At 39.8% G+C, this 11561-nt stretch overlaps 1 protein-coding gene across 1 annotated transcript; it reads right to left on the bottom strand.

Moving 5' to 3' along the window:
* Positions 1-812: 812 nt before the first annotated feature.
* Positions 813-11442, bottom strand: LOC136456567 (uncharacterized). Its single transcript, XM_066456473.1, has 19 exons — positions 10994-11442; positions 9248-9322; positions 9006-9156; positions 8403-8471; positions 8150-8322; positions 7366-7503; positions 7113-7238; positions 6836-6934; positions 5402-5525; positions 5208-5271; positions 4537-4591; positions 4330-4454; positions 4003-4076; positions 3040-3089; positions 2732-2818; positions 2600-2650; positions 2441-2524; positions 2090-2140; positions 813-1391 (listed from the first exon to the last, which is right to left on the bottom strand). The coding sequence occupies exons 1-19, from the start codon at positions 11333-11335 to the stop codon at positions 1308-1310; spliced, it is 2022 nt and encodes a 673-aa protein (XP_066312570.1). The 5' UTR covers positions 11336-11442; the 3' UTR covers positions 813-1307.
* Between the last annotated feature and the right edge of the window lie 119 nt (positions 11443-11561).

Raw genomic sequence — 11561 nt, 5'->3', positions numbered from 1 at the left:
TTGGCTCTTCCTTTTTCCTGGCCGTAGATGCTGGTGAAAATGATCGGTGGTGGGACTGTTTAACTTACTGTACAAAATAATGGTGGGTAGTGGGACTGTTTGGATGTTAGCATGAGCTCCGACGTGGACGTGCTGCCCTACCCCAATAGATAACGGTTGATCCACCAACGCATGTTGCTGCTGCCCGGCGTCGACAACGAATGCTACATATTGCAATGTGTGAAAGAGCCAGTGTTTGGTACAAGGGCTAATCACTAGCTTAGCTAAAAATTAGCTCAAATTAGTTCTAGTACATTGAAACAAGAGGGCTAATAGGTGGCTAATTTATAGGCAAGTCTTTAACTAGTTAACCAACTAGCTACCCAACCGCTAATTTGGACTAATTTTTAGTCCAATTAACAACTAGCTCTAATTCATCGAAACAGCCTATAAGCCTGCAACACACCACACACCGCTTGGAGCAAGGAATTACAAGGACACCAACGCTTGGAGCAAGGAATTACAAGGCCCAGAGCTAGAAATCAAAGCCAATTTGTTGGCGTCCTACCTGCCGCTCACCGCTCGGAGCAAAACTAACACAGCAGACAGCAGATGCGAGATTGCTCTCGCTTGCCAATCCATATCCATAAACCAAATTAAGCATGCGATGAATTTGTGCAAATCAAAAGACACATCGAACGCTTTTAAATGACAACCAAATTAACCCCATGAGTTTGTTCATTATGCTAAGTTACAGGATAAAATACAAAACGGTTCGAACAGACCATCACTAACCAAAAAATAAAAAAAGAAAGAAAAGGGAAAAAAGTATGGACAATCGCAAATTCATCCTGTATTGATCAATGCTGGTGTAACAACGCTACAGGTTACAAATTTATTCGTTCCCTTGCATTTCTCACAACACATGCTCATAAAATTGTCAACAAAGAAGCCGGTTCAAACAAAATACCTAGGCCTGCCTTTCTTTCACTTTCACTTCTTTAACTTCCAAAGGTATATCTATGGGTGTTTAAAAATTCACCGTTAAAGAGGCTATAAATAGATATAACCAGCTTACAGCGTGGATCCTACCGCCAGTACCTCCTATGATGAGCTTATTCTGTTAGTACCCAACCACACGAAACATCATTCCAATCCTGTGTGAACGTAAAACCTGGGTGAAACTGCCGGCAAAATGTGTTATCTGGTGAAGAACTCTGGTTGCTCTTCAACATTGAACACTAACCTATACATAAATGCTGTCTTTTGGATGATAACTTATACAGTAGTACTGGCAGTGCTTGATGTAAGTTGGTGTCTCTGGAGTTTTAATCCATGGGCTTGTTTTTCATCATCTTACGTTTAGTGGAATCCAAGTACTTCTTCCGAAGACGTACAACCTTGGGAGTAACCTGATGAGGCTCAAATGTCAATATAAAGAAGATTGGTACTAAATGCCAGTTGCTTCAGGAACAAAATTGTAAATCGAGTAATAAGAGAACTCCTTTCTTTAATAAAGATTAGGTGATTAGATTTCCTCTTTGGACTCACCTGCACTTTCAAGGAATCACCAAAACTAAACTAGCAAAATACTGCAGATGATACTTTTGTTAAAGAAACAAACCTACCTTCTATTAATTCCAAAATACATGAAAGAGCTTATTAAATATTTTCTTCGTTTTAGCACTGACTATTGTATACATGTATGTAATTGTAACACCGATTGATGTGCCTAGGGATACTCATTTCCACTATCTGATAAAGGTGACATCACACCCTATCTGGCTGCAAGAGATCATTTTGCATAGCCGCACAGAAATAATACTGCATTCTACCCTAGGCTGCAGGATCTCCATTTGGTTTAGAGATTTAGTGTGTCCAATATTGTCAATAAACCCCACAAAACCTTCCAGAAACTAACGTTACCGGGAGGATATCTGATTTCTGATCTATAGAGACCACCCAAGAGAGAAGAATTGGAACAAGACTTGGTGGTTGTAGAAGAATGAAATGCCCATGTACATTTGTTCCAGTCCTTACAAAATAGAATTAAAAGCTGAAATTTCTATAGGATTCTTTGTTTCAAGAATTAAGAACTTATGATACTTGCCTCAATAAGCTCATCTGCAGCAACATATCCAATTGCCTCTTCCAAACTCATCTGCATGGTTCAACAATTTCTTTTAAGATTTTGTGATAGCTAGAGGAATGTTAAACTTTTCACCAAACAAACAAATAAAAAAAAACAAGCCTCATTTTCCCTCTGCTCTCATCAGATCTCGAACCCCAATGTGTGAACATAATATCATATGGCAATAATAGGTTCTAGAATTTGCATGGCTGATCTAAGTCACAGTGGACAATTAACCAATTGATGAGGCGTTGCAGTATTGTGTTTCCTTTACAGAAAAGAAACACCATCTCTCATGATATCTCAGTAAAAGAGCGAAAAAGAACATACCAATCGAGGTGGAGACAAACGAACATTTTCATCCTTTCCCGGGGCTCGGATGTTTGTAAGTTCTTTAGTTCTCACAGGATTCACCTGCCAAAGGGACGTTGATTTCAAGTATGGAAAGAGAAAAAGAAATAGACCGTGATTTGTATTTAATCATCTTACCTCAAGATCACTGTCACGTGAGTGTTCACCAACTATCATGCCTTCATATGCCTTTCAAACAGGAGGACGAAAGAGGGGTTAGTACAACTCTTACCCAAGATAGTAGCTCACAATAAAATGTACTATAGTTACCTCCATTCCAGGAGATACAAAGAGGATCCCGCGAGCTTCTAAACTCATAAGGGCATGTGAAGTGATAAGTCCCTTACCAACAGATATCTATATATGAACATAGAGAAGTTTGAGTCAGAGTTGAACAGCACAGTGACATTTAGTCTTGTTTTTATTCAACATTCAACAGGACCCCTTTTTGTTCAGTTGTGCAAAATTATTTGCTAAAGGAGTATCTCATTAGCTTTCTAATTCTTTGAACACATGTTTGGCAAACAAAGAGGACATGATAGAATAGAAAATTATGAAGTTGAAGAAAATGGCTCTACCAGAACTCCCTTTCTGACACTGCCAAGTGGACCTCTGTATTTAGCATATGCTGCAATCACAGGAAACCACACGTCAATTCGTCAAATAACCATCAAGTCTAGTTAGTCCTCAGCAATTAGTAAGATTCAATTGTTTTGAACACGCAGGAGAGCTGGGTCATTATATTAAAAAAAAGAAGGGGTAAAAGCCCTTACAAACCCACACACCCACACCATCCAGATTTTCATATGATAATGACCTGATTTGCTCATGCAAACAAATTAATGCGATATGACTCAGGTACACATTGCAGAAGGTACAAATGAATTTGAACTTGTTCGACTAATGGCCAAACAAAGCAGTCAATGTTGCTCAATGCTCATCTTATGTCACAACTAACATCATGTTACTGATTTACAACCTGCGCATATGTGTTGTACACATTGCTCGTGTAAACATAAGGGCAATTACCATCTAGCCATGATAAAAAGAGTGACATGATTCACAAATGCTTAAATCTAGCAAGCTATAGTTACATAAAAGTGTGTATCCAGTGTTGAAAGCTCCCACACATGGTGGGTGTCGGAAAGGGAATTTCTAAACAGCCCTACTTTTGTTTAATCTTGTGGAGAGACTCTACCACTTCACCACAAAGTTCCAGATAGGGTTAATTTGGATCCTCCCCATTTAATAGTTATGTTCAACTTATAAGATCATTTATCTTCATTCATCATTTCAGAGCTTACGTTTAATCTCTGACTTTTCAATGAGCATTAGAACATTAACTACACAAAAATAACATCTCTGCTAAGCGCTCACATATCATTAAAACCTACAGATGAGTAAATTGGCAAGCCAGTTCATTATTTGCCTCCATGTTCGGATGAAAGTAATTTCAAGTTCTAGCAATAGCATAGATCAGTTACAGACTTGAATGTGAGTTAGCACTGAATTGAATTATCAATAAAAATATAGCATCATACCCTGGAAAGCACGGTGCATAAATCCAGTTCCACGTGTAAAGCTGCTGAAAATTCCTTTGACACCCACCAAACCCCTGCATTCCACAATAGATCATTTGATACTACGATAACAGAACTGGTTTAATACTCCACAGAAGGAAAAAGAAACTCTGGAATCCCACACTGATTGGTTATTCAGTAAACCCTGCTGGGAACAGGCGGATAGGTATGCCGTAAGCATGAACAACTTAGGCTACAGCCTAAAGACAGTTATTCAGCAGATACCATACATGCTTTTCTAGGTTCTATGGTGTAACTAATCATTAGCACACAATACCAACAACTGACCTAGATGGACAGGTCATGAAGATTCGAGTTCTTCCAGTTGTCCCAGGAACCGGGCCCATGTCAACTACTTCACCCTTCCTGTGTGTAATGGTTTCCAAGACGAATCCCACATGCTCTTCATCCACCTACAATATCTCATTGGTATTCAGAATTAATATTAGAAGAAAACAAAGATAAATTAGGTGATTCAACCATAGTTTCTTATACCTCAACAGTCACTTCTTCAATAGGCTCCAACCTTTCACCACGCTCTGTTTTATACCTATTTCAAGGAAAAAAATGAATAAGCTAGCTGCAAATTGCTGACACATGAAGTTCCATGCCATAAAAAGGAATTACTTTTTTTGACCGTAAATACAGCAGGGGAGGCCCCCGCTGTAAGAATTTTATTAAAAATAAGAAACAACTGAACAACTGTACAAACTAATAGAGGAAAACAAAAGAGACAACAGAAAAACTGTACAGAGCCTGAGAAGGGCGAGAAGGGGAACTCAAACTTAGCCAAAGAGGCTCAGCAAGGAAAGGAAAGCTGGTCTTTTTGAACCACAGAATCTAATATAGAAACCTAACATAGAAATAGATATCGAGCTACTCCAATTCGAAATGTAGGTTATTTTAGGATTCTAATCAAGTCAAACTTCTTTGATCTGATCCATCAATGCATGAAAAGTTAAATAAATTGATAACACATGGATGTCACTAGATTCATCATGGAAAATACTTTCATAATACATAACTCTATTTTAAATTAGATAGTATAACTTGAAAATAATTGTAAGTTGAAGTGTCATATTATAGACCATGCCAATGTCCTAAATGATCTATATCTGCAATCAGAGAGAATATAGTTTGCTATTACGTGAAAAATTGCAACTCACATCACTTTTGGAGGTGAAACCGAAAGCTCAAATCCCTCACGCCGCATGTTTTCGATTAATATTCCTGGAACATACACAGATCATCATTTTGTATTCTTGATTACACATTAAACAAAGTATGGGGAACTTCCAAAAGAGTTAACTTAAGTTCAGTTATACAGTAGAATAGGTGGGGTTTCATCAACAATCCAGACCTAACTGAAGCTCTCCTCTTCCTTGAACTTCATAAGATTCTGATAATGGTCCAGGGAGAACATTAATAGCCAAATTCGTTTCTGCCTCTGCCATCAGGCGGTTACCAATTTTTGCTCCAGTTAGCTGCAAAATTATAGAAAGTAAAGCCATATGAGCAGTTGTTTTTGTGTTCCTTTATAGCATGTTTGGTTCGTGTGATGACTCTATGGAATCATTGGAACCAGAAACTGAACCTCCCTGAGCTGTTTGGTTTGCAGCGCGAGCTGAACTTATGAGTCACGAAGACACTCTGCACAGTGCTCCCGCAAGCCAACAGCTAGGTGATTCTGCAGAATGGATCCATTCCGAGAAAATGACAGATGGACCCATTCTAGTTGCATGCTGGACTAACTCATGTCAGATAAAACTCAATCCATGAACCAAACACGCTGTTAGCAAATACAAATTTTATATTCCTAGCTTTAAAATGACATACTAGAATGTCATCCTATATATTTAATCAAGTTCAGTCCAGTCCAACTGTCCATGTTTAGTCGGTACTGAGCAACAAGTGAAGCTGGTTGATAATAGCTCTTATTGGATGTATGCCTTTAACCAAATGAGGCTGATCACTGGTGTTCCGTTTAGGAAAACAACAAGAAGCATCATTAAGTCTTGACTTAGTTATCAAATTAATGACTAATATGGACGGGATAGCACAAAGAACTGGCTAGTTTCCCTCCCTCTGGAGGCTCTGACTGCTTCTTTTGGGTTCTTGCTTGGTTTACAAAGCAGATGGTGTGCTCTTTATGTAGAGACTAGCACACCTGCTAACAGATTGATAAGGCTAACAGATGGATATGCACATCTAACAAACTAACTAGTTAACCACTAACTAATGCGACTAACATAGTTCCTGGATGCAAGTTTCTGTTGGCTGGCCGGTGCACTTCTTCTACTGTGCATCATCCTGCTGCTCAAGGCCAAGGCCCACGTCCATAACAATGACAGAAACTACGTTCTGATTAGTAGTTTAAGTAAAGGGGTGGAGCAAATCTATATCTATATCTATATATCTTATATTTGCAAACCCCACTAGCATGTTTCTCTCTCCATGCAAGCTATCCACATCATGAACTTGATTTGTCAATCAAAATATATAAGGTACACTGATTGTTCTGTAACAATTTTCAGGGGACTCAAGGTAATCATAAATCAAATATTAAATCACGGCTCATCTAGGTCTAGTTGATTTTTATAATTTTGTTCATGTGATAAACATAAGCTGAAATCTTATTTTATCTCATATATCATACTCTTGTTTTTACAAGTGTGCAAGCTCTTTAATCTTCTGTTCACAAAATCCAATGGAAGACTAAGGTTTGATCAGAAGAAAATAAAAATAATAATAACACCATTAAGTACGATGTAGAGGGAAGTTATTTGGTACTTACATGAGTACCATCCCGGCCAGCCAACGGTGAATCATTCACGCCAAATGTCATGGATATTGTGGGAGGATCCAACTCAATTGTAGGCAGAGCAGTCAATACCTAAAAATAGCAACCACTTTACATGTTTCCAAACTAAATAATCAAGTGTTATTGATGCTTGTACTTTTTATGGTTTGATCAAACCTTGTCCTAAAGGACATGTTTTTATGACCAGAGGTAGAAGTAAATTTGAGGCAATTGACAAGGTTAAGTGGCCAATCAAAGCATATAGTGCTACCTCTGAATTTGCCACAGTATGTCCAATTGCTGGAGCAGCCAATCCTGCCATTGAAATTATATCACCAGCCCCTGCAGCCTCTACTGTTACCATACTTGTGCCTTTCTTTTTCATGAGTTTGACAACCTAGATTATTTAGTATAATTTGTATAAGTCATTGAGGCTTTTCAGTAAGACAATATTAACACATAATGAAGGAAAAAATAATATTATCAGAATTTGAAAGGAAAAGGGGCACAATGTTCTGACAGACCTTTCCATCTTCAATCTTCTGAACTCCATCATCTGTACTGCGAAGACCATGGACTTTGTCACCAACACGGACAACTCCAGATCTTACTCTCCCAGTGAGTATTCGTCCTAGATAAAAATCACGTTCCATCATGGAAACCTGTGAAAGAAAAGTGAATTACTACCTTCAAAGTGAGATTTCATGTGTTCGACTGGGAGCATTCCTGCCTGGGACCAGGCTCTTGGTGTAGCAAGAACTTATCCTTCTGTTATTCTTTACTGATAATCTCATTCGTTTAAACAGAGAGCAATTCCTTAAACATATTGCGACTGGGTTCAGGATCAGTACTGGGACATGGTAGCCATAAATGAAGGTCAAGGGTTGATGAGGGCAGGTGTAGGATGCTAGCTTGGAACGTGGGCCATGAGCCATCCTAGGTGCCTCTTGACAGTACTTCCCTCGTCCCTTCCACCTACCCTAAATCCCGCCAGCCTCCTTTTGTTTATGATGTCCTCTCACCAGGTACCAACCCAAGCAGTAATAGAGACCACTGGTGAACAGTAAATGGGATGGCAAATCGGTACCATGGACTGTGGCATCGAAGCGAATATTGTAAGAATGAAAGGCCTGTTTATTCTTCTAGTTGCAAATCAAGTGGAACTCATACAAATAAAGACATCTCCTATGGCCAGTGATTCTACCATATGCATAACTAAGGATGGAATTAAAGAAAGAAAAGAAATTGCAGACACAACCCTCATCTCAAACAAAATCAAGTTTTGGTGTTCTTCAAGTACATACTAACCAACATTTGGAATGGAGCCTCAAGATCAGCTTTTGGTGAAGGAACATGCTGTACAATGGAATCGAGCAATGAAGACATATTCTTTGCATTATCAGGGGGGCTCTTAGTGAAAGTTAAGGAAGCCCACCCTTCTTTAGCGGATGCGTAAAGAACTGGGAAATCTAACTGTTCTTCTGCAAAAACCAAACAAAACAAGTTCACAAAAAGAAAAGAAAGAACTTTAAAGAAACCAAATTGAAGAGCAGGACTGGACCTGTAGCACCAAGGTTTGCAAAAAGATCAAAAACCAAGCTCTCTACTTCATTGCAGGTTTCTTCAGAAACTGTTGATGCAACATAAGAGAGTTAAACAATTGTGGATAGCATCATTTCATCTAATTAAAAGAAGTCTACATTGCATAAAGTTCAGCTTCCAAATTAAATTTGGCGAACAAACAAATATTTAGAAGTTTTGGTCAAAACTATTTCATCTTAATTTACTTATTTCTAGTGGCTCCTGATGGTGGTGGTGGTGGGGGGTGGGGGGGATCTTAAAGCATCTACATTCTACTTGTTTTCCCCTTGCCTTATTTAAATCAACCTATCATTCAACCCATTTAACTTCAGATGTCATGTAGTCTGCATTTAGTCATATTACTGTACAAATTAGATGTACATGCTCACCATAAGACTCTTTATCAGTTAGTTTACTCGAACAAACTAGTACAAATAATGGTGCAATGGCATTTCAGTTAAAATGATGAACACTAAAAATGGTTTCCCTGTAAAGAAAAATCGTTTCGTTGTGTCTTTAACCTGATCCATTGCAATCAGAAAATACTACTGAAATAACGTTAACGTCTGATAATGATGCAGACCTGAAGGCCTATCAACCTTGTTGAGGAGAAGAATTGGGCGCAAGCCATACTTCAAAGCCTTTGAAAGCACAAATTTAGTTTGTGCTAAAGGTCCCTCCCCAGCATCAACAACCAAGACAGCTCCTTCCACCATCCCAACAACTCGTTCAACCTGCAACAAATTTGGCAACGATCATATTGTACATCACATCAAAATCTACATTTTGGTCCAAATCATAGAAAATTATATGAGGACCACATACCTCACCACCAAAATCAGCGTGGCCAGGTGTATCGACCATGTTGAGTTCATTTTCCCTCCAAGAGACAGAAGTGACCTAAAAGTAGCCAACATCAGCAAGCAGTATTGCTAAAGGTTTCATATGGCATGCTCTATATGGAATACAGCAATACTTCACTATAGTGCAGGAACTTAGGAATAGGAAATAAGGGTAGGGTACGCTAATCAGAGTGCATTATGAGCACCTGATTTGCATGTGATTTGTCCAGCATGTTTATCAACCAGACTATGCAGATGTTAGTTCAAATCAATCTTGCATATGGTGAAAGAGTGCACATGTGGTGTAAACATCAAAACTAACTTGGCACGCGAGATATTACATAAGTTAGCTGGCATGCCAAACTTTTATCATTAGTGTTATCCTAAACGGTAAACAGTTGGTCACTTGCCGTTTAGCCATTATTCGGGCTAAACAGCCACTTAGACGGGCAAAACGGCCATTTAAATGGGATAAACGGTCATATCATATCAACAGGTCAGATTAATGCTATATCTTACTAAACATACAAAGGGAATACAATGCTTTGTAGTTTGAAATTATTTTATTAACTTCAATTTAGTGAGAACTACTGGAACACAATTAATCCTTTTTTCCTAAGTTCTTGAGTAGATTCTTCATTTCTGATTTACTAGACACAAAATGGAAGTGCCGCATAATGGTTGTTAATCAAGCTCTTCAAGATCATGAAAGAATGTTCTGAGCCTACAGTCAGTAGCAAGTTAAGTATCATCCACATGCAAAGGAGCAGTTAGTAGATCCTATTCTATAATCTATATACAGCCTAATATCAGATAAATACCTGATTACTATTTTAATTATGAGACCCTTGTAATTGAAGTGCTGATAACATAACAGTTTTTGTGTCATTTCAGCTCTAAGCCTCTAACAAGCAGGGTAATTAAGACTAAATTTAGGTATACAAATTTAACATGATATGTTGTGTGCACATTAACAAGAGAAATCAGATGGCAAGTTAATCATTGCAGGAATAATGAATAAGAAATGATCTACACAAAATCTTCTATACACAGTGTAGTGGTTTCCAATAGCAACTTAACAATTCTTTATGCAGCACCGACACACCAACTTGTCACTCTTGATTCTAGAATGTGGATTGATGGCATATCGGATTTTATATTTGTTGCATGAAGACAAGTAGCCTAACATATAATAAATGATATACTTACTACAGATCATAGGAAAGTTCTAAACTTCTAATACAGTCCACTCACGCTATCGGACGGAAAAAAAAAGCGAGGATTAAGTGATCACTGCAAGGATGCATGAGTGCGGGTAATGTTGAATAAAGAGTATTGGGCCAAATGCTACTTTCGTTTCTCATGGAAATGGGCATAAGGTATTTGTAAATTGATACAAGTGAACCACATGAGTCATCAAGCACAGTATACACTTCAGAACAGTAGTTGAATCAGTCGTGACATGCTGACATCCATCCTCTGACCAATTAGAATTCAAACACAACGAAGTCAATTAAAGGTCGAAGTGTTACTCAGGACTCAGGAGTGCATGTCAAAATTATGGGACACAGAAATCAAAAATTGAGAATGGCCTCTGAGGCGGATTATGTTAAGATCATTGTTGTGATGCACGCAAGTTGCCCAACGAAATGGTAGTAGGATAAGAATCCCAGCTCCAGCCTCACTAACCACGCATGCAAGCACGGGCCCTGCGAGATGTGTTACCTACCTTGGAGGCAATGGTGATGCCGCGCTCGCGCTCAAGGCTGATGGAATCCATGGCGCGCTCGTGGGGGATATCGGCCCCGCACTGTCGCAGGAGCCGGTCCATGAGCGTCGTCTTCCCATGGTCGACGTGGGCTATCACCGCCACGTTGCGGATGCGGGACGGGTCCATGACGCCGCCGGGCGTGAAAGCAGCCGAGGCGGCGGTTGACGCCGCCGCAGAGGAGTAGAGGCGGCGTAGAAGGGAAGACCCCAGCGCCGACGGGGAGGAGGCATGGGAAAGAGAGTGGATATGTGCCTGGCTCGCCGATGAGCGGAGACCGCGGAGCAAAAGGCCTGCCGCCATCTCGTTCGCGGCGGCGGCGGCGACGGCAGCTGGGAAGCGTGGATCGTGATATTTTTGCGTTGTTGGGAGCGGCAAGCCCACGCGCGCAGCAGCTCGAGGGTTTTGGGGTTTCAGTTGACGTGTGCGGAAGGCCCACGCCAGACACCCCGGCCAGGTAGGCCGACTTGTGTTGGGCTTCTTCGCCCATTCGCCCACGCCCAGGCTTCGACTCTCCAATTCGCCATTC

This window comes from Miscanthus floridulus, chromosome 6 (assembly GCF_019320115.1).
Source record: "Miscanthus floridulus cultivar M001 chromosome 6, ASM1932011v1, whole genome shotgun sequence".
NCBI classification, from domain to species: domain Eukaryota; kingdom Viridiplantae; phylum Streptophyta; class Magnoliopsida; order Poales; family Poaceae; genus Miscanthus; species Miscanthus floridulus.
Note: the sequence above shows the minus strand (reverse complement) of the source record. Positions and strands in the feature narration are given on the sequence as shown.